The sequence below is a fragment of the Drosophila rhopaloa genome, unplaced genomic scaffold (assembly GCF_018152115.1).
Source record: "Drosophila rhopaloa isolate 14029-0021.01 unplaced genomic scaffold, ASM1815211v1 contig_3, whole genome shotgun sequence".
NCBI lineage: Eukaryota > Metazoa > Arthropoda > Insecta > Diptera > Drosophilidae > Drosophila > Drosophila rhopaloa.
The window spans coordinates 15524403-15552244 of NW_025335123.1; the positions used below are offsets into that span (position 1 = coordinate 15524403).

The 27842-nt window shown below is 35.6% G+C and overlaps 4 protein-coding genes across 4 annotated transcripts; 2 read left to right on the forward strand and 2 right to left on the reverse strand.

Moving 5' to 3' along the window:
- The first annotated feature begins 356 nt into the window (after positions 1-356).
- LOC108048491 (carbonic anhydrase 2) lies at positions 357-14629 on the forward strand. The gene is made up of 5 exons (XM_017129219.2): positions 357-850; positions 12207-12579; positions 13171-13681; positions 13878-14014; positions 14235-14629. The coding sequence occupies exons 3-5, from the start codon at positions 13207-13209 to the stop codon at positions 14373-14375; spliced, it is 753 nt and encodes a 250-aa protein (XP_016984708.1). The 5' UTR covers positions 357-850; positions 12207-12579; positions 13171-13206; the 3' UTR covers positions 14376-14629.
- Positions 14630-14803: 174 nt separating this feature from the next.
- Positions 14804-16770, reverse strand: LOC108048489 (palmitoyl-protein thioesterase 1). The gene is made up of 4 exons (XM_017129217.2): positions 16157-16770; positions 15540-15689; positions 15346-15472; positions 14804-15107 (listed from the first exon to the last, which is right to left on the reverse strand). The coding sequence occupies exons 1-4, from the start codon at positions 16675-16677 to the stop codon at positions 14985-14987; spliced, it is 921 nt and encodes a 306-aa protein (XP_016984706.1). The 5' UTR covers positions 16678-16770; the 3' UTR covers positions 14804-14984.
- A 463-nt stretch (positions 16771-17233) lies between these two features.
- LOC108048488 (N-glycosylase/DNA lyase) lies at positions 17234-18672 on the forward strand. The gene is made up of 4 exons (XM_017129216.1): positions 17234-17506; positions 17565-17879; positions 17942-18428; positions 18487-18672. Exons 1-4 carry the CDS (start codon positions 17415-17417, stop codon positions 18571-18573), a joined length of 981 nt encoding a protein of 326 aa, XP_016984705.1. The 5' UTR covers positions 17234-17414; the 3' UTR covers positions 18574-18672.
- Positions 18673-18948: 276 nt separating this feature from the next.
- On the reverse strand, positions 18949-21515 carry LOC108048490 (retinal homeobox protein Rx). The gene is made up of 3 exons (XM_017129218.1): positions 21420-21515; positions 20786-21076; positions 18949-19900 (listed from the first exon to the last, which is right to left on the reverse strand). The coding sequence occupies exons 2-3, from the start codon at positions 20990-20992 to the stop codon at positions 19313-19315; spliced, it is 795 nt and encodes a 264-aa protein (XP_016984707.1). The 5' UTR covers positions 20993-21076; positions 21420-21515; the 3' UTR covers positions 18949-19312.
- Between the last annotated feature and the right edge of the window lie 6327 nt (positions 21516-27842).

Sequence of the window (27842 nt, forward strand, 5' to 3'; positions counted from 1 at the left end):
AAACATTTTTAAAGAATATATTCTTAAATTTTTGTATTATTTTAAGAGTTAATTAAGGATTTTTTCTTTTGCTTTTTTTTAAAGTTGAAAAAAGTAGGTATCACTGTACCTATTTTATATAATTTACATATTATTTTATTTCGCTTTTCTTCACTTATTTTATAGTTGACTAAACTTAATGTAAGACTAAATCAAAATATTTTATGTAAACATTTTACTTAAGTTATTTTTTAAATCATATAAATCCCGAATTCAGTTTAAAATTCTAGTTCCGTTCCGCTGAGAACCAGTTCTTTGGTATTTTATCGAACGCGCTAGTGCTTTTTGTGAGAAATGAGCACACGTCATAAATTTGAGATCTTAAGTGCACTAAAATATAGTTCAAGCTGTGGGGAAAGGCTTATTGACTGACAAATATCTACTTTAAAATTTGTTCAACCATGTTATGGAATATTGTGGTGTAAATACACTCAAAAAGCAGAATAATATCGAAATACACTTAGTTCGCGATTTAGGGCTCGCATAAACTTCGGAACTAGAACGAATGGAGCTGAAATGAACGAAGAGTAGCAATGATTTTTTTAGTTACTAATCGCAATTCACGCTGCGCGCATTGAAATTCACGTTGTGAAATTACGAAACTCGCTTTAAATTTTCGTGTTTACTGTTCGTACATGGTTTTTGTTCTTGTTTTTGCGCAGTGCGTGTGTAACTGTGTGTTGGTGTGCGGCAAAAGCGAAATTGCGAGCATAAATAAATGCCGATGTCAATTGTTTTCTAATTAACTTCGCCGAGCGGAGAGGAAAATCGCAAGCGGTGGCCGACAAAAAAAGCCAAACTAAATCAACAGGTAAATATAGCCAGCGAAATAAGATGACACAAAAACTTCCAAACTCCGTGCTCTTCCTCTTCTTCACATACTCTGCGCACACACACACTCACACAACATGCGCAAATTAGGAGAGCGTATGTGTGTTAGTTATTAAAAATGTCTGTCGCCGCCAACGGAAAAAAACAAACACTTAAAAGGAAAAAAACAACAACGCCGGCCGCTCGTCCCAAAAATACAAAAAATGCAAATGAATGAGTGGAGAGAAAAAACCATATAGAGTGGAAAAAGCGAGCGAGACAGCGGCATTATTACATATTGTATTTGTTCTTCCGTTAATCATAATCTTACATCCCCTCTCCCTCCCACTAACTAAATTTTTCGTTCACGTGAATTTCACACTCTCTTTCCCTCTCCTTCTCTCCCCTTTGAAGGTCAATTTTAAGAGTGTGTGTGTGTGTGACCCTGCACTTGGGGCAAAAAAAACAATTATTGATTTGCTTCATTTTTTACGCTTCTCTTGCGATTTCTTTTCCTGCTTATATTCCATTGCAAACAACACCAATAAAACAGCTGATGCAGTGACTAAATTTAAAATACCCTGTTAACAAAGTACATCCAATAATGAATGTCGCGTGACAATCGTCAATGAAAACCAAAACAGGAAACAAAAAAGTCTAAAAAGCGCCATCTGTTGGGCGGAGAGTCAGGCATAAACGTAAACAATCCATCCATAATAAAGTCTCATAAATTATTAGAATATACTTTATTCCTTAGGCCATTTGATTATGTAAGCCATTTTATAAGCCTCTTTAATTATTAGTTAAAAACATTTACTTCGAATTTTAAAGGGTACTTATTCTTCAGCCAACTTAAATTTGCTAACCTTTTTTTAAAACAAATGTAAAAAGCACCCATAAGAAAGTGGATTAATAAATTTTTAGAAGTGAAAGAGTATTTTCTCAATTTGTATTTATATTTTTGATAAGGCTCATTAAGAAGTTCTCAAAACATGAATAACGCGTTATTAAATAAACTAAAACGATTAGGTAATTACTTTTTTTTTGTTTATGGTTCTATCTCCAACAAAAAGAGTATTTACAAAGCGATTTTATCGTTTTTTTGTTGATGTTTTATTTATATTTTATTCGAGTCAGTGTGTTAATAGCATTAACCAATTGCGAATTGGGACGCATTTAGAGCAATGCATATTATTTTTAAATGCCAAATATACATTGTAATGAACTTAGATAAGTCATTAAAGCGGACAATTAAAACTTCAATGAGGTTTTAGATTGTTAGCATTACAGGATTATAATAATAATAATAATTTATTGTTCTTTTCGAAAAGAAAGACATTTAGAAACATTAGTATAGTTTTTATTTTCCAGTAAATTAAACTTACCTCTCAATATCAACTCTAATTGAGTCATTGATTGATACAAACCTTTATTTTTTGTTGTAAAATAAGCCAATATTTTAGTTATTTGCTATAAAAGTATTCCAAACCTATAACCAAACTTAAATATACCTATCCTCCCGTATTTCGCACTTGTCTAGCTTAGTAAACCCCCACCTCTGACTTTCAGGGGATTTGAGTCGTTAGGATATTTGTTATTTGGTCGATAGCTGGCTCCTGTTGCTCCTTCTGCCGCCTCGTCAACGTTGACTTGCCCATATATAATGCTAGTTGGACGGCCAGTTGGATAACGCGTTTGATGGATGAATGAGGTCATAGGTAGCTGGAAATGGTTCGCCACCTGAGCTCCTGGAACTCTTCATCCGTTCTCCTAAGATCCAAAAAATCGAATTTGCCCCAACCTCCATACAATTGGATTTGGAAAGTATTACTTTAAACAGAATTTTGCCCAAAGTCTTGTGGGATATTTCTGAACCCAAGGCAAGGCATCTTTTCCCGAAATTGCGACCTTATCCATGTGTTTCTTTGACTATGTGTGGTGTTTTGTTGACTTATTTGCTCACTGGGGCCATCGGTCAATGCAATTACTTAACCCAACCACATTTATTTATTGCGGAGTATTTCGGTCCGACCGGTCACTGTATGTACATGTGTAGTACATGCCCATTTCACGGCCACTTGCGACCGCATAAATTCCGCTGACTCCACACGCCCACCCCAGAAACAGTGATCCGATCCGAACGCACAAGTCGTTCATCTGGCGCGATAAGCCCCGATTCGATATCAACTAAGTGAAATTGCTGACGTTTGCTGGAACATTATCTCGCTAAGAGGAATTTACACGCAAAAAAAAGGATGATACACGAAAATATCATTAGAGCTGTGGGACAAAGTAAAAATATATTTTTAACAACATGCAATTTATTCATATGCTTTTAGTGAAGTCCGGGATTTATAGAACTAGTTGGATTAGATGAGTAGGTTTATTCAAGGAATTTGTTTCGATGTCAATATACAGCTTATTAATATATTAAGTTTTAAGTTTAAAAATACAATTTTTTCTTAAGAATATATCTACAACTAGTAAATCCCAGCTTAATGAGTTGTTTTATTTGTTCCTATTCATTAAACGCTCACATGGCAATAAAAAAGATAATGATTCAAATGAGTTGGAATTTGGTGTTTAGTTTATGACACCATATCATTATCAAAGTTCAAATGTACACTTTGAACGCAAAAAAATTAATTTTGCAAAATTTGATTCGAATCGGAAATCAAAAAGGCAATTTGATAGTAAAAACATGACAATCACTCATGTCGTTTTTATCTGGGTGGAAATGTCTAACTCTCCCTTGGCCACGCCCCTTATCCCGCACCCAGATCGCAGCCCCTCCAAGGCCATTGTTGACGTGTTCGAGCCACTTGAATCAATCCAGCACTTGAATTCGGCTCCGTTAATTTTCCACCCATCGAATCAATCCGCCTGCCACCTTATCGATGTCCGAAAAAAAATCCTCTCCACTCTATGCAAATTCTATCATAATGATAACAAATACCGGCTGGTCTATAAATACGATTATTCGTGTGTGTTTACCCACCATTAGTTGTGTAATTTTATGCAGATAGTAAAAAAGTTAAGTGCGATAACAACGGACATGTAAGCAGTCCAACTGCAGCGGTAGAAAAAGAAGACTTTGGAACCCGATTTGAGAAGGTAAGAAAACCCAGATATCTCGAACTATAAACCATTTCTAATCTTGGTACATTTTTAGGTCGCAACTGTCTACGTGTGGATAACGAAAAACCTTTCAATTCTTAGATAAATTGGAAAGGAAATTTGGAAAAAGGACTCATGAAAAACAAAACAAAACAAGGAAATAACGAAAAGCAATGAAATTAATTCATAAAATGGATAAGAAAACTAAAATAAAGCGATGAAAAGTATTCAAGTATTTCATTTACTAGAATAAAATGAAATCAACTTAAAATAAACAAAAACTTCGCAAATTTGTTGACCATTACAAATATACTCTGCTAAAAACGGATTTAAACTCTTTAAAACTGTCCAAAAACCCATTAAATATATAAACAAAATAGATCTGAGCATAATGTAATTTAAGAACTGTATATAACTATATATTACGCAAAATCGTTAAAAACAATTTAAAATTAAAGCGATTCGCAGACACTGTGTCATCATACAAATACAAGATAAATGGAAATGGATGTCAGAGAAATACACAAAACATCATATATATCTTGGATAAGATAAGGACAAAAACATCAGGTGCTTCTATATGTCAAATAGTAATGTCGGTTAAAACTGGAAATAGCTAAGTTAAAAAACATGTTATCCAATGGCCTTAGCACGCCACATTAAAAACTAAAAAGGGAAAATAGAAAAAGAACAATTTGATAAGGAAATTTGGATAAATAAATATAAAATAGGTTCTCTCAGAAAACCGAAATAAATGTACGTCTAAGAACAAAGTCAATTAAATATCTGGCATTATTAATTAATAAAATGGAATCATCCGACGAGCAAATAAGAGTAAAAAATACGTAAAATTCTAGATAAGATAGCAAAGAAATTCTTTAATTGAAAACTGTTTGTTACCCACAACTGATCGATCTTGGGAAAAAGAATCGAAAATCACGTGAGAAAATAAATAGGCATCGAAAGAAAGAGTTGGCCATCTTTATGGAATATGTATCCGTGACGTCGGAGGCAAAGTATAGAGTCAAATAATCAGATATCAGATAAGATATCATATGTATATTTCTCGCATTTCTGTGTGGTAAAAAGGCCAATGACCAATGCAATTTGAAATTCAGCTGAGTCAAGTCGTTCTGGAAGTTTCTGGTTCGTATTTGAAGTGGATCGAATTGAGGCCGAAAGTTTTTAGTCCAGCCTTGGATCGGATTGGGAATCGGAGTTATCTGGAAATGCTTTCGTTATGATCGCCTCGTTTATATGAGTCGCCCCATTATGTCTGTCGTAAATATATAGCTCGAGTTCCTATCGGCTGGCGATAAGCCCCTCACACGTCTGCGAATCGACTTCTTGACACTTGCACCTGTATGTCTGACTATAACTACGAGTGTGTACGTTCCTATATCTCTGAGTGCGTCTGCCGGTGGATTATAAAACTGCCAATTAAAATCATATTTGAGTTTATTGTTGCCAAATATTAAACATTACTCGTGTTAATCTCGCATTAGGCAGTTCATAAATCGATAGAAGTATAATTTACTTTATGGCCCTCTCTTGGACTTTTTTAGACGTTCCAATCAAAAGTCAATAAGCAAGTGCACAAGTGAGTTTTAAGTTTTTAAGCCAAAAAATAACTTTCATTGACCCAAAACCTGTGAAAAGTTATTTAATGTGTAATTTTCATACCGTATGTGCCAGATTTCCAAGTTCTTATCTTAATTACTATGTGACACCTGCCACGAAATCACTTTTTGTTTAATATATAGGGTTTTATAACCAAGACTGCATTTTTAAATGGGTATTACAGACGTCAGACGTACGAGAGTTCATAACTTTACCAAATTCAAGCCGATTCCAAAGTGGCATACCTCTAAAGACTCGTGATTCGACCCTCTAAAAATCTGCATTCAAAATTTTCGATTTGACGTTGGTCAAATTTTTGACCCATTTTCATGTTAGTTATTTCTAATTTTCCGATGTGTTGAAATAGAGTGACTCAAAATTGGACTTCTAGATTCCATAACTTTACCAAATTTAATCCGATTCCAAAGTGGCATACCTCTAAAGACTTGTGATTCGATCCTCTAAAAGTCTGCATTCAAAATTTTCGATTTGACGTTGGTCAAATTTTTGACCCATTTTCATGTTAGTTATTTCTAATTTTCCGATGTGTTGAAATAGAGTGACTCAAAATTGGACTTCTAGATTCCATAACTTTACCAAATTTAATCCGATTCCAAAGTGGCATACCTCTAAAGACTTGTGATTCGATCCTCTAAAAGTCTGCATTCAAAATTTTCGATTTGACGTTGGTCAAATTTTTGACCCATTTTCATGTTAGTTATTTCTAATTTTCCGATGTGTTGAAATACAGTGACTCAAAATTGGACTTCTAGATTCCATAACTTTACCAAATTTAATCCGATTCCAAAGTGGCATACCTCTAAAGACTCGTGATTCGATCCTCTAAAAATCTGCATTCAAAATTTTCGATTTGACGTTGGTCAAATTTTTGACCCATTTTCATGTTAGTTATTTCTAATTTTCCGATGTGTTGAAATAGAGTGACTCAAAATTGGACTTCTAGATTCCATAACTTTACCAAATTTAATCCGATTCCAAAGTGGCATACCTCTAAAGACTTGTGATTCGATCCTCTAAAAGTCTGCATTCAAAATTTTCGATTTGACGTTGGTCAAATTTTTGACCCATTTTCATGTTAGTTATTTCTAATTTTCCGATGTGTTGAAATACAGTGACTCAAAATTGGACTTCTAGATTCCATAACTTTACCAAATTTAATCCGATTCCAAAGTGGCATACCTCTAAAGACTCGTGATTCGATCCTCTAAAAATCTGCATTCAAAATTTTCGATTTGACGTTGGTCAAATTTTTGACCCATTTTCATGTTAGTTATTTCTAATTTTCCGATGTGTTGAAATAGAGTGACTCAAAATTGGACTTCTAGATTCCATAACTTTACCAAATTTAATCCGATTCCAAAGTGGCATACCTCTAAAGACTTGTGATTCGATCCTCTAAAAATCTGCATTCAAAATTTTCGATTTAACGTTGGTCAAATTTTTGACCCATTTTCATGTTAGTTATTTCTAATTTTCCGATGTGTTGAAATAGAGTGACTCAAAATTGGACTTCTAGATTCCATAACTTTACCAAATTTAATCCGATTCCAAAGTGGCATACCTCTAAAGACTTGTGATTCGATCCTCTAAAAATCTGCATTCAAAATTTTCGATTTAACGTTGGTCAAATTTTTGACCCATTTTCATGTTAGTTATTTCTAATTTTCCGATGTGTTGAAATAGAGTGACTCAAAATTGGACTTCTAGATTCCATAACTTTACCAAATTTAATCCGATTCCAAAGTGGCATACCTCTAAAGACTTGTGATTCGATCCTCTAAAAGTCTGCATTCAAAATTTTCGATTTGACGTTGGTCAAATTTTTGACCCATTTTCATGTTAGTTATTTCTAATTTTCCGATGTGTTGAAATAGAGTGACTCAAAATTGGACTTCTAGATTCCATAACTTTACCAAATTTAATCCGATTCCAAAGTGGCATACCTCTAAAGACTCGTGATTCGATCCTCTAAAAATCTGCATTCAAAATTTTCGATTTGACGTTGGTCAAATTTTTGACCCATTTTCATGTTAGTTATTTCTAATTTTCCGATGTGTTGAAATAGAGTGACTCAAAATTGGACTTCTAGATTCCATAACTTTACCAAATTTAATCCGATTCCAAAGTGGCATACCTCTAAAGACTTGTGATTCGATCCTCTAAAAATCTGCATTCAAAATTTTCGATTTGACGTTGGTCAAATTTTTGACCCATTTTCATGTTAGTTATTTCTAATTTTCCGATGTGTTGAAATAGAGTGACTCAAAATTGGACTTCTAGATTCCATAACTTTACCAAATTTAATCCGATTCCAAAGTGGCATACCTCTAAAGACTTGTGATTCGATCCTCTAAAAATCTGCATTCAAAATTTTCGATTTAACGTTGGTCAAATTTTTGACCCATTTTCATGTTAGTTATTTCTAATTTTCCGATGTGTTGAAATAGAGTGACTCAAAATTGGACTTCTAGATTCCATAACTTTACCAAATTTAATCCGATTCCAAAGTGGCATACCTCTAAAGACTTGTGATTCGATCCTCTAAAAGTCTGCATTCAAAATTTTCGATTTGACGTTGGTCAAATTTTTGACCCATTTTCATGTTAGTTATTTCTAATTTTCCGATGTGTTGAAATAGAGTGACTCAAAATTGGACTTCTAGATTCCATAACTTTACCAAATTTAATCCGATTCCAAAGTGGCATAGCTCTAAAGACTTGTGATTCGATCCTCTAAAAGTCTGCATTCAAAATTTTCGATTTGACGTTGGTCAAATTTTTGACCCATTTTCATGTTAGTTATTTCTAATTTTCCGATGTGTTGAAATAGAGTGACTCAAAATTGGACTTCTAGATTCCATAACTTTACCAAATTTAATCCGATTCCAAAGTGGCATACCTCTAAAGACTCGTGATTCGATCCTCTAAAAATCTGCATTCAAAATTTTCGATTTGACGTTGGTCAAATTTTTGACCCATTTTCATGTTAGTTATTTCTAATTTTCCGATGTGTTGAAATAGAGTGACTCAAAATTGGACTTCTAGATTCCATAACTTTACCAAATTTAATCCGATTCCAAAGTGGCATACCTCTAAAGACTTGTGATTCGATCCTCTAAAAGTCTGCATTCAAAATTTTCGATTTGACGTTGGTCAAATTTTTGACCCATTTTCATGTTAGTTATTTCTAATTTTCCGATGTGTTGAAATAGAGTGACTCAAAATTGGACTTCTAGATTCCATAACTTTACCAAATTTAATCCGATTCCAAAGTGGCATACCTCTAAAGACTTGTGATTCGATCCTCTAAAAATCTGCATTCAAAATTTTCGATTTAACGTTGGTCAAATTTTTGACCCATTTTCATGTTAGTTATTTCTAATTTTCCGATGTGTTGAAATAGAGTGACTCAAAATTGGACTTCTAGATTCCATAACTTTACCAAATTTAATCCGATTCCAAAGTGGCATACCTCTAAAGACTCGTGATTCGATCCTCTAAAAATCTGCATTCAAAATTTTCGATTTAACGTTGGTCAAATTTTTGACCCATTTTCATGTTAGTTATTTCTAATTTTCCGATGTGTTGAAATAGAGTGACTCAAAATTGGACTTCTAGATTCCATAACTTTATCAAATTTAATCCGATTCCAAAGTGGCATACCTCTAAAGACTTGTGATTCGATCCTCTAAAAATCTGCATTCAAAATTTTCGATTTAACGTTGGTCAAATTTTTGACCCATTTTCATGTTAGTTATTTCTAATTTTCCGATGTGTTGAAATAGAGTGACTCAAAATTGGACTTCTAGATTCCATAACTTTACCAAATTTAATCCGATTCCAAAGTGGCATACCTCTAAAGACTTGTGATTCGATCCTCTAAAAATCTGCATTCAAAATTTTCGATTTAACGTTGGTCAAATTTTTGACCCATTTTCATGTTAGTTATTTCTAATTTTCCGATGTGTTGAAATAGAGTGACTCAAAATTGGACTTCTAGATTCCATAACTTTACCAAATTTAATCCGATTCCAAAGTGGCATACCTCTAAAGACTCGTGATTCGATCCTCTAAAAATCTGCATTCAAAATTTTCGATTTAACGTTGGTCAAATTTTTGACCCATTTTCATGTTAGTTATTTCTAATTTTCCGATGTGTTGAAATAGAGTGACTCAAAATTGGACTTCTAGATTCCATAACTTTATCAAATTTAATCCGATTCCAAAGTGGCATACCTCTAAAGACTTGTGATTCGATCCTCTAAAAATCTGCATTCAAAATTTTCGATTTAACGTTGGTCAAATTTTTGACCCATTTTCATGTTAGTTATTTCTAATTTTCCGATGTGTTGAAATAGAGTGACTCAAAATTGGACTTCTAGATTCCATAACTTTACCAAATTTAATCCGATTCCAAAGTGGCATACCTCTAAAGACTTGTGATTCGATCCTCTAAAAGTCTGCATTCAAAATTTTCGATTTGACGTTGGTCAAATTTTTGACCCATTTTCATGTTAGTTATTTCTGATTTTCCGATGTCTTGAAATAGAGTGACCCAAAATTGGACTTCTAGATTCCATAACTTTACCAAATTTAATCCGATTCCAAAGTGGCATACCTCTAAAGACTTGTGATTCGATCCTCTAAAAGTCTGCATTCAAAATTTTCGATTTGACGTTGGTCAAATTTTTGACCCATTTTCATGTTAGTTATTTCTAATTTTCCGATGTGTTGAAATAGAGTGACTCAAAATTGGACTTCTAGATTCCATAACTTTACCAAATTTAATCCGATTCCAAAGTGGCATACCTCTAAAGACTCGTGATTCGATCCTCTAAAAATCTGCATTCAAAATTTTCGATTTGACGTTGGTCAAATTTTTGACCCATTTTCATGTTAGTTATTTCTAATTTTCCGATGTGTTGAAATAGAGTGACTCAAAATTGGACTTCTAGATTCCATAACTTTACCAAATTTAATCCGATTCCAAAGTGGCATACCTCTAAAGACTTGTGATTCGATCCTCTAAAAGTCTGCATTCAAAATTTTCGATTTGACGTTGGTCAAATTTTTGACCCATTTTCATGTTAGTTATTTCTAATTTTCCGATGTGTTGAAATAGAGTGACTCAAAATTGGACTTCTAGATTCCATAACTTTACCAAATTTAATCCGATTCCAAAGTGGCATACCTCTAAAGACTTGTGATTCGATCCTCTAAAAGTCTGCATTCAAAATTTTCGATTTGACGTTGGTCAAATTTTTGACCCATTTTCATGTTAGTTATTTCTAATTTTCCGATGTGTTGAAATAGAGTGACTCAAAATTGGACTTCTAGATTCCATAACTTTACCAAATTTAATCCGATTCCAAAGTGGCATACCTCTAAAGACTTGTGATTCAATCCTCTAAAAATCTGCATTCAAAATTTTCGATTTAACGTTGGTCAAATTTTTGACCCATTTTCATGTTAGTTATTTCTAATTTTCCGATGTGTTGAAATAGAGTGACTCAAAATTGGACTTCTAGATTCCATAACTTTACCAAATTTAATCCGATTCCAAAGTGGCATACCTCTAAAGACTTGTGATTCGATCCTCTAAAAATCTGCATTCAAAATTTTCGATTTAACGTTGGTCAAATTTTTGACCCATTTTCATGTTAGTTATTTCTAATTTTTCGATGTCTTGTAACAGAGTAACTCAAAATTGGACTTCCAGAGTCCATAACTTTACAAAATTTAAGCCCCCGTTGTATAGATATAAAACTTTTTTTCGCCTCAATTGCAAGAATTTCTCTGCCAATCAATATTTAATTGCGCCAACGTTTTCCATTCGTAGCCCCGGTCAATTGTGTTTTATTAAAAGTGAAAATAAAGTGAAAATCAATAGATAAAATTGCTTTATAACGAGGAAAATTGAGCAAACAAGGATGACAACTTTGCGGGACTTCAGTCGCCAGAATATTTAAGCAGTTGGAAATGTAGGAAGTTCCCATTGAATATTAAGACATTTTCCCGTCCGCCAACGCACTTAATTACAAAAATGGTTGACCTAACGCTGGTGGGCGGGTAAAACTGCATTGGCCGCGGTATCAATTTTCCATTCGGAGGCGAAGGGCGATTTCCCGACACGCGAGTTGCTAAACATTTAATTGATTCCGTGGCCCTCAATTGCCGACTCCCGTTTCCCTCTCGATTCGGGAAATTTCCGCTTTTAGAAACTCTATATTACCTATGTATTTCATCAAATAAATAAAGGAGAAGCTGATATACAAGATTTAAAGATTTTAGTAAGAAATTCACAACTACTCAAACAGGCCTAAAATCTTTTCACCAAGTGCAAAGTGCATCAAAACAATTAATTTAAATATTTTAATATTTTGTGTTCTTGGTAACGTTGAAATATATCTCCAGAACTTTGAATGAAGTTTTAATTCCAACAAGCGTGGACATTTTCTACTATTGTTTTGCCTTCTGGTTAAATGCAATATAAACCTTTTTTTTTTAATGTAAAGACATTTAATTATGTACGCTTTAAGAAAAGATAATATAAAGCTTATAGACTCACGCCTTATATCGCATTTTCTTTACCTCTTCCAGGTGCACATCCAATCGGATTTAGCTAATCCACGGATCTGAAAGGGAGGAGCAGGCGTCGGTCGTTGGAGGCGCCGGCATAGAGAACTTTTCCGAGACGCGAGCGCCCAGCGGAGCAGTCGCCACCACGACGTCGACTTCGCCGCCGCCGCCGCGAGCCGCGCTGCTGTCATCAGCCGAGCATTTGGACGCCAGCGCCGACGATCGCGGGCGTGTCTACAAGCTCCGGAAGAAGAAATACCTGAACGCAGCCCACATTACATAGGGAGTCGTCGGAGGAAGAGGAATCGGAACGGGAACGGGATCGGGATCGGGAACGGATCTGTGCTAGGAATCGGTGCTAGGAGTTTGGATTAGGAGTTAAAACTGGAAAAAGGTTGCTATGCAAATGACAATGACAATGAGATCACAGATTAAGCCCATAGGTCCCCATGTTATCATATCATTTCAATCCCCTAAAAAGAATTATAAATTCAAGAGCAACGATTAAGCATGAATGTTCGTTTCTAAATATAATTTAAAGCTGTCTATAAAAATATCGTATTGAAGTAACAATCTTAATTAAGAATATGATTTCGCTTTTGATCTTATATTCCCATGTATTCCCTAAGGAAAGAAAGTCAATGAAGTACTGTAAACCTTTAAAATCCTCATATATTATTCAAAATTAAAAAAATAATATATCACAATAAAAATTATATGGTAGATAACAGTATAGGATTATAACAAAAATAAAACATGAAATGACAAACGAATTCAAAATATCTTACAATTGAAAAAGGTTTATATATCAATTGTAAATGTTTTGCAATTCATGTTTAAGAGGATTGCTACTAAACATTTTACTATCCTTAGTTAAGTTAGCTTCTGAAGATTTTTGTAAAAGGCAAGCTTTTTATCTCATTTAAATATCATATATCAGTTTATCGACTGCCAAATATTAAACAAATGTTATTCTTCTTTTTAGCATAATTTAATCCCAGGAGGAATCAGCGAGAGAGCAATGCCCGTGCAATCCCCCATTGAGATCAGCAACCGTGCCATCGAGCACATCGACGATGTGGATCCGCTGGAGTACCACGGCCACTGGGAGCCGGTGGGCGTGGCCCGGGTCCAGAACACTGGCACCTCCGCGATGGTCACTTTCAGCAAACGAAAGCAGCAGCCATACGTAATCGGTGGTGCCTTGGACACGGACATGTACGTCTTCGAGCAGCTTCACTTCCACTGGTCGGACTGCGACGAGTCCGGCTGTGAACACACGCTGGAGGGCATGAAGTACTCGATGGAGGCCCACGCGGTCCACTACAATGCCAAGTACAAGGACTTCGCGGAGGCCAAGAACAAGCCCGACGGTCTGGCCGTGGTCGCTTTCTTCATCCAGGCCTGCGGCGAGAAGGACTGTCCGGAGTTCAAGAAGATCACCGAGGGCATCCGTATCGTTCAGAAGATCCACACGAGTGCGTCGCTGGATTCCGGTGCGTTTGAGGATTCACTTTACTGTGGGAACTGAAAAATGTCTTGATTTAAGAACAACTCCATTCAAAACCTAATTTAGATTGATTTTACATATTTTACTTGTTACATTGATGTTCTAAAATTGACTACTACCAGTCCCTGAGAGCCCAGTTTTTTAGCCAAGTAATTGTATTGTTTTGTCTATCTGCTCTTTAGATTGCCTATCGTGGATTGGACTGCAGGAGCTGAGCAAACATTATTACACGTACAAGGGCTCGCTAACAACGGCGCCGTACTTTGAAAGTGTCACCTGGATCATATACCGCACGCCCATCTACGTTTCGCGTGGCCAGGTGAGTTTACATCCCACCGGAATAAGTCTCAAATTCATAAAAATATCATAAAACCGATCCTAAACCTGAGGAGTTAAGAAAATTGCGATTTAAAAGAACTCTGAAACTGATTCTTTGATTTCTTGTCAGTTTTTTTTTTACCCATTTTGCTTTTTTGGATTTGAGAACTAATCCAGTTAATTTGGAACTTTAAAATGTATAACTTACCCTTACTTTGCAGGTTCAGGTGTTTCGCAATTTGCAATCGTGTCCCAAAGATGAGTCCAAAAAGATAGTCAACAATTATCGCGAGATCCAGCGTCCGCACAAGGACCCGGAAATCTTCTTCGCCCGCAACACCAATCCAAAGTCCAAGTTATGATCTGCTTGCCATATGGCTCGGGTCCTCTCTCGATACTCTGCACTCACCGCTCCTTTCCTTTCGTATCCTTACCCATCCTACCACGCATTTTCCTCCGCCCACTCGCCTGTGAAAAGTGAATCCTATCTAAACTATTTCTATATGTAAACTTATATCTGTCTATGGTTGTCTGTAAGTTGCTTTTGTTATTTGCCTCATGTACATAGCGTTATATATACCTAACAAACATATATATATATACGGAGTAATTACGATATGGTTACGTGTATGGAATCATTTTAGTCGGAGCACGCGGTTGCCTTGCATTGAATATTTCAGAGAAATATCGGGCACAACTACTTAAGACATCTAAAAGAGACGTAATTCTAACGTTTAAGTTAATTAGTTACACAGTTAAAGCGTGAAAATGAGAAAAGCAAACCAACACATTTTATATGTCCCAACTGAATTTATTAAAAATCTAATTAAACATGTATAAAAGTATATATTATATCAAAACATGGGCACATTATGAGCTAAAGTCTGGAACATTATGTCCCGATCGAAGGTAGAAGCTCTCCTTTGTCAAATTCTTCTCTATCACATGTTTCGTTTTTATTTGAGACCATCCTAATTTTCGAGTAGGAGAGGCACTATGTTTTTGATAAACCAAGCCTTGGATATGGCCAAGTGATCACCTTCAACGCCGAGGAAGACGAGTTTTCCTTCGTCTTCCATTTTCTTCAAGCGCAGCTGTAGGTGAAAATATGAAATGAAATAATATCAAAATATATTTATGACATAAAGGGGTATTTCTTGTTTGATTTCGACTTCTCTAAAATGTTTAAATTTTTAAGAATCTGATTAGAACACAAATAATATCAATATTAATAATAATAGAAGTAATATCAATTAACGAATTGTAGTTAATACTTAAATAGATACTTTGTTGGTTTCAACTAGATAGTTTTAGTACTAAGTATTTACGTACATCCTGATAGGTTTTGCTCTCTTTAAAAGGCTGGATGACTTTGTCCTGTCCGCTGGTGTAAAATTGGAACCACTGAGACTCCTTCGGCTGCACAATCGTGTCGTTCAGGAACTTCACCATTACAAATCTACCAGAGCAAATTGTTTGATTGAATTATTTTAGAAACAAATGTTTATGCAAATTTGGAAATTTACTTTTTTAGTTTATGGAGATTCTCTATGTAGAACTCGTTGAGGTATAGTTCATTGTTGATATCCGCTAGAAATGTACTGCCCAGGCGGTAATGGTTCTCCATCAGCGGATCGTGCCAGTAAGTGGCCTGCACCAAATTACGTTGCACCTCACTACAAAGAAGGGGTAAAAAACACAGTTTAGAAAGAGATGGAGACGTAGTGGGGGTGGGGCTTTATACATACATATATCCAAAAAATGCTTTTAAAGAAGCAGAGAACTTTGCACATATAGCATTTTTTATAAGCTATAAACATTAAACATTTTAAACATTACATTACTTCTTCTAATCAACAAAAAAGCCTGGTTGGCAAAAAGGTTGCAAAGGTCATAATTGTATCTAATAATATCAGATCTTTTAGTATCTTCGTAACTCACTCTATCTTACTCTATCGAAACCCAAATTTTGGCAATGTTGGGATTAGATGTTATCAGAATGTTAGAAGATTGATAATTGAAGTATTCAATTTATCATATATATTGTCTTATAAAAAACCATCGAGTAGTATTATTAGGCCTTCCTTCGTCCGATAATATGGTTTTGGGTGGTTTATAGTTGGGGCTCCACCCCAGGACTCACTCTGAGTAGACGGCCGAGTTGAGGAGCCTGCTGATGTAGTCGCAGGTACTCTCGGAGAGCGTGGGGCACATGGGCAGCCCGAAGACGCCCTGGTGCTGGCCGCCGAGGGTGACGAGGGTCCTCATCGGCGGAGTGGGACACCGCTGGGCCACCGCCCGCAGGAACTGGCCGCCCTGCGAGAATCCGATGGCGTTGTACCCCTTGGCCAGGCGCTCGTCCTGCAGGAGCTGCTTGCATACGTACTCCACCTGCTCGTTGGGATGGAGGAAGAAGCCGCTCTGGAAGTCCAGCAAGATATTACCCCCGATCTCCATGGAGCGCACGTAGCCGCCCTTGGTCTCCTCCACGATCAAGTCCATAATGCCGCCCAAGCTGAAGGGCGCACAGCAAGTGTCGCCCATTCCGTGCCACAGGACGACGGGCAGGACTTCCGGATTGGTGCCCCCGGCCGTGGGTTTCCACCAGACATAGCCTATGATCAGGATCACGATCAGCAGAAGCACCAGAATAATGCGGCACATTTTAATAGCTATTTGGAAACATTTAATGGACTGCTCGATAGCAAAAACAAAGAAAGACTGTGGAAAAGCAACGGCTGAGTAATATAATTAGGGTATTCCCCTACTTAGGCCAGAATGTTTCTAACCACTTGTACCTAATAACTTGTCAAGTTAGCATTATTTAGGTACTTGACAATTGTTTAATTATTTGTAGTGTTTTTAAATTGGGCCAACGTCAAATAATGAATAAATGATGTGATACATTTATGATTCCATGATTTTTTATTTCCATTTACGTATATTAAAATATCAAGATTATTTTTAGTATGATGGAAATAAAAAGAAATCCAACTGCAAGTGGCCATCTTAATTCAACCAATGTCAAATGCATCGTAACCAAATATCAAAGTGTTGTGAAACATTTAAATATCTATTTGACTGGCACAATTGGATTACCTTTGCCTGGATTCTCTTCTTATTAAAGGTACTTATTATTAAAGGGACTCAATTGGGTACCAGAAACGGGTACCCTTAACAACACCTGGAAAAACAGCTGATTGAAAGTTAATGGGAATAGGGGAATACCCTAAACGTGAACAGCTGATTGCTTGTTAATAGCAACATGTTTATGTTTTTGGTTTGAGCTTATCCTTTATTACTAAATGTTCAGTTTACATTTAATAAATGAAAAGCAAGCGTCCTAAGTAATACATTAAATTGCGCCTTTACGTACGAAATTGCGTACTAAGAATCTCATCATGAAAGCAATTTTACAACAGCGTGGTAAAATAAAACTATCCTTAAAGGAGTGTGATTTAGAAAGAACTTTGCTTGGCGGTCAAAGTTTTCGGTAAGTATTTTGCACCACTGACAAACAAGAATACAATAACAATTTCTTTTTATTTTAGTTGGCGATCATTACCTGATGCCAATGGAACGAAGTACTGCGGAGTGGCCTTCAACACCTACTGGGTGCTGGAACAGGAAAAGTCCTGCATAATTTACGAGGCGTACGGAACCACTCCATTGAAAGCAGTGAACTACACATCTTTAATATCAGATTATCTTCGCGTCGATTTCAATTTAAACCATAACCAAAAAGATTGGTTAAGCCGAGATGATAACTTTGTGAAGTTTCTAAGCAAGCCTGTCCGCGTTCTTGCTCAGGAGCCATTTGAGAACATTTTTAGCTTCCTGTGCAGTCAAAACAACAATATCAAGCGGTAAGAATAGGGATATAAATGCGTGGTTGTACCCTTTCATTCACTGCATTCATTATTTCCAGGATATCAGCAATGATCCAGTGGTTTTGTGAAACATTTGGCACTAAGATTGGCCACTTTAATGGTTCCGATGAGTATTCATTTCCTGTGATTGATAGATTTAAAGGGATCTCGAGCAACGAACTCAACGACCAGTTACGAACTGCTAAATTCGGATATCGGGCCAAATTTATAGCACGAACCCTACAAGAGATCCAGAAACGAGATGGACAAGCCTGGTTCATAAGGCTGAAGAGCTTGCCGTTCGAAAAAGCTCGGGAGGAATTGACCCAGCTTCCCGGAATCGGATATAAGGTGGCTGATTGCATCTGCCTCATGTCACTGGACCATTTGGAATCCGTGCCCGTTGACATACATATCTATAACATTGCAAAGAAGTATTACTTGCCACATCTAAACGGTCAAAAAAACATTTCCAAAAAGATCTACGATGAGGTTTCGAATCATTTTCAAAAACTACATGGAAAATATGCGGGTTGGGCTCAAGCCGTGAGTACACTTAAATTTTGACATTATTACATGTTTCCTAATAATATTTCATTTCCAGATTCTTTTTTCTGCTGACTTGGGGCAATTTCAAAAAACATCCAAAGTTGATTGTAACAATGATTCGAATAAAAAGCTTAAAAATTAATTCATGTTGGTGGTATTTGTTAATAACATTACCATTTTCAATTCAGCTAGGGACAAAATATATATCATAATTATTCATAGCTCATCTGTTTGCTATGCAATATATAATAACTCCCATATTTCTTATTTAATTAGGTTGGTATTACTTATAAATTCGAATTGACTTCGAAAGTGATATTTTTATTTGGCTCAATCCGTATTTATTTTATTTAAATTTTATAAGAGCAAAAACTCATGGGTCTTCTTACAATGTTTCTTTATTGCTAAACAAAAAACCTTATACAGATGTTAATGATTAAATAAAATGCACATTAAATGTCCGTTATATACATCGCCATATCCAAATTTATGTGTACAGTGTCGTTCGAATTTAAACTTTCATTTTTGAAATGTCCAACTGCATATTTGTTTAGTTTTGCTTTCCTTGTATTATTAGTAAAATTAATTACAATATCCAAATTTGAAATGATATATTAGGAAGTATCTTTCAAAGTTTTAAAGCTGTCAACATATATCTTTCCAATCTTTTTCTTTATTAATTCATAAGGGGTGATTAACTTCCATTCTTAGATTTTTGGGAAAATTAAAAAAATATCATGGGAAAATATTCAAATATGTTTTGCCCATGGGAAACTTTTAATGCGGCGAGTGAGCACTGTACGGGTATGAGTATCTTTATCTGTGTCCGCATTCGCATCCGCATCCGTGTCTGTACCCTCTATTTGTTTCTTTATCCATGTCTAAAGGACGCCATTCGATTCCGCCGATCCCGCTGATGCCTGAGTGCCCTGTTGCTGTTGCTGTTGTTGTTGTTGTTGCTGGAGCTTGCTGCTCTGTGAGAAATCGATACAGGCGCCGGAGGTGAGATCGATCTCCTCGGAATCGGATCCATCGGATCCTTCATCGGAGTGCCCGGAAAGGGCGGCCATCCCGCCCAGCTCCATGCCGTGCGTGGGCGCCTTGTAGAGCTTCAGTTCCGTGTAGGTCTTCGATAGCTTATCCTGATCCTGGGCCTGCTGGTGTGCCTGCTGCTGCTGCTGTTGTTGTTGCTGCTGCTGCTGCTGCTGGAATGCCGGATGCATCATGGTGAAGCTCCCGGCACTGGGTCCATTATTCACCTCCCCCATGTCGGAGTCCTTGCCGCCGGCAGAGAGGTTCTCGGGCGTCTGGCTGGGCGGTCGAGCCGGACCTGATCCTCCCACCTGGCCCGCCCCGCCGCCCATGACAGGAGGCGTGCCCAGGCTGAGGCAGCGCATCCGCCAGGCGTCCTGGAGCAGCTGCAATCGCGCCTGCTTGCGCCACTTGGCCCTCCGATTCTGGAACCACACCTGGAAAAGACACAATGGATTCGAAAATTTCAGGAATTAATTATAGCTCCTCAGGAGTTATATAAAATTTTTAAATTGTATATATTTCCACAAATTAATGATATAACTTAAAAAAATAGGAATTTTAAAGTATATTCTAGAACCCATTTAATAATGAGTGGAATGATCAATAAAATGTCAATTAGAGAATTATTTTACAGCCACTTAAAACCATAAATGAACTATTTTTTAATTACAGATGAGCTTTTAAAAATCTCAACTCAAAGTGTGAGAGTAACTCAAGTTATGAGTAATCTTCAAATTTTTCCCAAAATAAAATTTATCGTCGGTTTTAAATGAAACAATTCTGCTAAAATACTTTTGCTTTATTTAAAAAAAAACAGATTCGTCTAATTTTATTTTTTTAACTCATTAAACGTAAATCAATATATTTTCCCTAGTTTACTAACTGAGGATTTATTAAAATATATGGAAATCTGTTTTGGACAACAGTATTTAGAATATTTTCCTTTGCTTTAACCAGTCAACGATTTTAGCAATCAAATGTTAAAATAATGTAACAATCATTAAACTGGATTTAAATTGTGGTCTAAAATTTAAAAACCAATGAACTTAGTTTTTTAATTGCAAATATTAAATGATATTTAAGGCTGTTGGATAACTTACAAAAAATATAATATTAAAATATTATACAAAATAAAACTAAATAATTACATATTAAAGGATGCGGAAGTCCATCTATAAAATAACATTTCTGTTAATATTTTAGCAGAGATTAGATTGAAACTGCCCCAAAAAGTATGCTACTAATTTTGAATTCGCAATTCCTTTGAAGTTCGAATATCGATGGGCGGGATACTTTGCCTGCTCCTTAAGGGGATTCACCTGGACGCGCGCCTCGCTGAGGCTGATCCTCAGAGCGACCTCCTCGCGCAGGAATACGTCGGGATAGTGGGTCTTCTGGAACAGGGCCTCCAGCTCCTGCAGCTGCTGGGGCGTGAAGGTCGTCCGATTCCGGCGCTGTCTTCTCCGCCCGAACATGTACTCCGTGAGCAGATCGCCGGGCAGCGGCGATATAAATGGACCAGCCATTATTAGCGTTATTTTATGTGGAAAACTTCGTTTTCTTGATTGGATTTCTCGCGTTTGTTAGTCTATTTGGTTTTATATTTTAAGCTGGAAAAAGTTTAATGTTTATTTTTAGCCTTAAACTCAAAATATTAACGAACATTATACATGTGAAATTTTTTCAAACTTTTTTTAAACTTTTATTTAATATATTTTGTTTAACGAAATTTCTTCACCAAAAAAATTTGTTGTAAAGTTTCTAAATTTTGGTCTTAGATTTTGTACTAATTACTGTTCATTATTATTATTATTATTTTGATGATCTATTTTATTACATTTTTGTAATAATTTTTTTGTATTTCAATTTGTTTTTTTGATATATTTTGTTTAGTTTTTTAACTTTGTTCACTCACGACACACGAAACAAAAAAAAATTATTTTTTAAAATTACATTTTTAAATTGCAACCAGTTGGCGCCACCAAAAAAAATTGCTTGCAAGCGAGGAGAGGATATTCAAGTTTTGTCTTTTGAAGAGCTGCTTTTCGCTAAGCGTTTAGCCAACGACTGTGGAAATGCAGGCAGCATTCTGCGGCTTTTATGCAGCTGCCAAAGGACTCGGGCTAATATATGCATGTATTTGTATTTGAATTTGTATGTGTGTGAGGGTGCGTCTGCGACTCGGCTTGTAATTAAGGACCTCACCCACACAGTTTGAAACCCAGCTAATTGTATTTTTTAGAGCTTACTTGTTGCTTTGAAATATAATTTAAGCACAAAAAATGATTTTTACATCGTACATTTTTTAAGTAATTTTTTTGAAAACTTTTTGTTTTAGTATTACGATTTAGTTATTTTATTTGTTTTACAATTAACTCTCGCGTCCCTTCTCTCTCACTCACTTTGGCTATTGCCATCTCCCTCTTTCCTGGACCACGTTGCGCATCCTCCGAAAGTTAATCTCGCTCTCTGATTTGTTGCAGCTAAAGCTTTCTCCCTCGGCTCTCCTTTCTCCCCGAATTGTTGTTGTTTATTGTCTTCTCGTTTTGACATCGTTAAATTACGGCACAAGCACAAAAACCTTATAAGCGTTGTTGTTTTGCCTACAGTGGGAACGGAATATTATAAAACAAAAAAAAAAATATTTAAAAGGAAAATTATTTTTAAAATCTGTATTGCATCATTAAGGTTGATTATTGTCAAAATGTTTTTTCTAAGTCCATGTACACTTATTAAATAAAAATATCTTAATTTCTAACTTGTCAATTTCTTAAGAAGTTTTTGATTTTATTAATAGCTAAAATATTATTTTTTAAATAATTTAAATATACTTAATGTTAAAATCTGAATCGCGTTATTTTATTTAATAATATCAGGTCTATAATAGAATACACCTTTTTAAAATCCCATATCAATATGTTTTCTTGTTCGTAACCATTCTTTTAATCACATTTTGTATTTAAATAAACCTAAGTTCTTTTAGTTTTTCTCTAATTTTTCTTATTTTTCTACCCGCAATTTGTTCCACAGTGCCTGTATTGTTTTGTATATAAAAAGTACCTGTAAATAATAAAATTCAAATCACTTAATGCTGCCGGCAGCGGCGTTGGCAGCGACGTCGACGACGGCAGCAGGACAATGACAATAAGGCAACACCCCGCACACACACACACTCATACACTCGCAGGGCGAAGGGGGAAAAGGAAGAAGATGGTGTGGGGGAAAAGAAGGAAGAGCACAAAGGGCGCATAAGAAAATGAGGTTGCCACCACAGCTGATGATGAAGATGAAGGTGGATAATGGGGGTAAGGGGAAAAAACAATGACTGTCTCTTCTTTTTCACCACCTCCCCCACCCCTTTTCACCCTCTCCGCATTTATGTGTGTGTGCTAAACAAATGAAGGGATGTAATTTTCTCATTTGCCTGGCATTGTGTTTTGTTTTTGTTTCGCCTTTTTCGCTTCGCTTTTTTTTTGCGCTGCGCTTGCGCTGGAAATTATATTTATTTATTATTTATGAAGAATAGGCGTGGCACTCCACCGCCCCCCGCCTACTTTTCGCCACCTGCCGGCTCTTTTGTGTGCCTCCTTTTATTTCATTTGCTTCCTTTTGCACACAAGCCAATCATAAGCGAGACCAGATGTCCTTGTGTGTGTAAGTGAGAGAGTGCGTGTCTGTGTGTGTGTGTGTGAGGGTTGACCAGGATGACAAGGATAACGAGGATAACGAGCTGAAAACAACTGACAGCGCGACGTTGACAGGCTCATTCAAATTATGCGAAATTATCACAGAAATGTTTCATTGTTTTCGGAGATGTTTATTATTTGATGTTAAGGCTCTTACAAATTATAATATTTGTCGAAAATATCCAAATAATAATAAATTTCATAAATTTTAATAGTTTTAAAAGAATAAAAGTATATTTCATTTTAGCTTGGAAACATACTATTTTGTAAGTTCAATTATTTCAAAATTGTTGATTTTAATGTTATAAAAGTTTGACGTAACATAAACAAGAAAGGAAGAAAGATTCAGCAAGCCGAAGTTTTTATACCCTGGCAGCTATTTCAAAGGTTTCGAGTTCGACGTTAAAAACCATGAAGCAAGATAAATTTTTCGATAAATTTTTCGATCGTTCATATGGCAGTTATATGATATAGTCCTTCGATTCTTATAAAACTAAGACCGTATTTTTGAAATGGCTGTAAAATACTGGGAATATATGGATATATGTTAAGAAACAACGATAGGCCGTTCCCACTTAAAAAGTTGACTTTTTGACAATTAGCTTTAAAACTGAGGGAATAGTTTGCGTAGAAACAAACAGACGGACATGGCCAGATGTCTCCTTCACTGCGTTGCAAACTTTTGACTGAAAGTATAATACTCTCTGCAAGGGTATAAAAATGTGTATTTTGGTTAGAGTACACATAGACTGGAAATTATATTTTTACAATATTTTGGAAGTTCAAATAGTTTTAGAATATACGTATCTTCAGTAAGCCTTTATATTACGGAGATCTGTTAGCGAAGGACCTTAGTCAAGTTTTAAATTGATAATCCCAATTTCTCTGTATCATTTGTTAAAATTATTTAATAATCTTTTGTACATCATTAATGAAGAGTTCTTATGTATTTGTTATTGCTTTTGAATGTTTGTAATTTTAACAAATTTATTAACTGTATCTTTCACACTTTTCGTCTCGTTTATTAGCACTCTCCCTCTTTCTCTGTTATCTCCCTCTCTCTTCCTCTCTTTTTTTCTGGCATTCCCTCTGCGCCATTTTTAATTTTGTAATTTGATGCTGGGCTGTTATGCGATTGTTGTTGTTTCTGTTTCCCGTTGTTGTTGTTGGAATTCATCAGGCAACGCGTTTTCCACCTGAGCGAGGAGTTTTCCCACCCACTTTTCCCTCTCTCTTACTCTCTGTGTATGTGTGTGTCCATTGTTTTGTCGCGCTGATTGGTCTTTCACTCTGCATGTGTGTGTGTGAGCCGCTGTTTACGTGTGAGTATGTGTGTTTGAGTGACGGAGAGCATTTCATTGTTGTTTTCCATCTCGCTCGCGCCTTTTGCTGCCTTTGTTAATTATTTATTTTAGCGCGCTCCTCTTCTTCCGGTTCTCCTTGTCTCTGTCTCTGTTTCCCCTTTTTACCCCCGCTCTCTACTTTTCCTGCATTTATTTACCGTTTTTTGATTTAATATGCGGCAAAAACAGAAACAAAATGGCGTCTGCTTAATGCGCGCTCTAAAGTAGGCAACACTATTTTCTAGAGAGTTTCGCTTACAGATTTTGTATATGTGTGTATATATTAAAAATAGTTCTTAAGTTTACTTAGTTATTCATTCATAATTGTTGATTAACCAATTGTTAGTAATCAAACACAAATGTGTTCTACTATAAATCAATTTTATCAAATTAATTAGTATATTTATTTTTTTTTTTTTTTTTTTTTTTTATTATTATTATTTATTTATTATTTGATTAGCGCACTGCTACTCAATTGGCAACTTAATATAATCAGTCTTTAATATAATCGGTTTCATTGGGTCTTCTTTGTTGCTTAAGACTAATAATTTAACCTAGACATTTTAGGGAGAAATATTGCTGTTGTTGTTATTGATGATGTTTAGGTCAAAACCCGGTCAGGTAGGTCTTGAGGGTGGTGTCGCTTTAGTCTTTATTTATTTTTCAAAATGATATTTCATAAGTTTTCGCTGAAAAGTAGGCAATGGTTTTCGTTGAATCAAATTTTCGTTTTGAAGAACTTTTTATTGGTTCAAAAAAGTTTGTATTTTTATAATTGATTGAACTTGTTTTTTATTACTAAGCCTTTACGTACATCCCTTTGTATTGAAACGCAAGACAAATCAAATGTTCATAGTAAAATTGTACTTATAAGAATTATATAGGTAAAAATAAAAGAAAGGTATAAATTGCAAAAATATGTTAAACGTAAAAGATTTTATTAATATGTAATACGATTCAAATAATTTGTTTATTAAATAAATATATAGCTTGTAAATCAGATCCTTACCAGCTTCAATATATATTATGTTTGTGCTATTCATAAACTTTGTTTTACGAATTTCGAAATTTAAATATTATTTTAACTTCAAGATGCCCGACATAAAAGGCATATTTTTAAATGGTTTCAAATGGCAAGAAAATTATAAAAACATTATTTTTGTTGGATGGATTCCATGGCCACATTTCCTGCGACATTCTCTTAATACACAACAAAACGGAGAATAAACAATGCAATTTTGCGTGGCTTGCGCGAATAAAGATGTATTCCCTGCGGTGAAAGAAATGATGATGTTAGTGGGTGGTTTTCAACAGGATTTTGGGTGTTTTTACGCTGTTGTATGGTTGGTTTCTTGGCCGCCAAAGACGCTAGTTAATTGGAATTTTTAATTATGATTTGTCAATGCCGACAAAAAAAGCCGAAACAATAAATGATGAGGGGAAAAGCGGAAACAAAAAGGAACGCAGGACAAAACACGAGGTAAACGGAACCCGCTGCTTTCGACTTGGGAATGTCCTGGTGCGAAGCCAAAAGGATCACAAATGGAGAGGTAAAAATATAGAGTTGAAATTTGTTGTTTTATTCTGTAAGGACATTACGCATAAAACTAGGTCCTTTAATTTCACCCCTCTCGCTGCTGTTTATTTAATATTTTTGTATTACACTCTCTGTTGCATTTGTAATCATTTTAATTGCCCTAATAATGAGTGCAGCCTCCACTTCCTGCCCCTCCCCCTACGCCCACCTGGCACTCGCTTATGAAAATCATTAAGTTAATTACATTTTTTGCACGCCAGAGAGACAGAGAAAGGGTGAAAAAAAAAGAAAAACACAAAAATTATAATCAGCGCCACACAAAAGAACACCGTGATGTTTTTTTAGGGGGAAGGGAGGCGAAAGGGGGCGTGGTCCAGGCGCCTCAGCTGAAAAATGGGGAAAAAATGCTAAAAACAACATGAGAAAATATTTCTCATAATACTAATTGCATAGTCACAATGTCATTTTGCCAGGGGGTTGGGTAAATGAGGGGGGGTCGAACAGGAAGGGAGGTGGAGGGGAAAGGGGGTTTAGTAGGCGCCCATGACAGCTGTCTGTCAGCGGAGACGAGAAAAACGAGATGAGAGATGTACTTAACAAAAAAACATGAATCTTGTCTATATTCTTAAATTTAAATACCAAAAACTGCTTTTTTAATGCTTACACTAATAATGAAATATTAAATTTTAATATAATTTCTTGTGTTACTGCGCTCAAAATAAATCCGTTAAAACCATTTTCAAATTTCGAATTCTGTACGAACTATGTCTCTATCCAAAAAATTACATTCGTTTTTTTTTAGGAACACTTTTTATATTTTGTAAAGTAACTTTTTAAAAAATAAAAGAAAAACAATTATTATTATTATTAGTTTTTTTTCCATTTAAGAGGGTACACTGTTAAATGTGAAAATACAAATTATATTTATATGAAGACAATTAAATTATGATATTGACTTTGTTCGAAAAAAGAACTCACTCAAATTTCAGCAATTTCGTTGCAATTTTTAGAGTAACCAAGTTGAAATTGATTGAACTGTCAACCGTTGACAAGACAATAATGTATTTTATTTTTTAGTCATTTTTCTATACTTTTTTTGCCGTGTGCTTAGTAGGGGAACGGGATGATGAAACTGAATTTATGCTGGAAATGCAGCCAAGCAAAAACAACAGCCACGATGACGGGGAGGACGACAAACCGCCGTATCCGGGAACTCAACTCAACTCAACCAGCAAGGACTCGGCATCAGTCAGAGCCCGGTTGCATTTCACAAAAGAAAATGAGTTGGAAAAAAAAGTAATTAAAAAAACAGCAGCAGCGGCAGCATCAGCAGTAGTAAAAGAGTATAAGAAATGGATATTTCGACCCGGTTAAGACGAAAACAAGATGAGCTACTAAATAATAAATTACACAAAATGTAACCCACTAATGTTTTTAATTTAAGATTCAAAAATATATCCATCAATTATTTCTGAAGATTTTAAAGCACTGTAAGTAAAAGGGATCATTTTTAAAGATTAAGGATAACGAGGGTAAAAGAGCATGTTGTTACAAAAATCATTACAATAAAGTGTCCTACAAATCGATCATTTTCAAAATATGATTGGGTTTACAAAAATGTACCATTAAGAAGGTTAATTTTTTAATGCCTGCTGGAATATTTTCCCTCCGAAAACAACTCTAAAAAAACAATAATTAGGTGTATATTATCATATCTTGAGGATCTCATGCAGTTCCAAAGGCCGAAACGAAGCTGTCCTGTCAAGATGTGGAATGTCACAGGACTTGAGGCTGTCGCTGCTCGGATAAG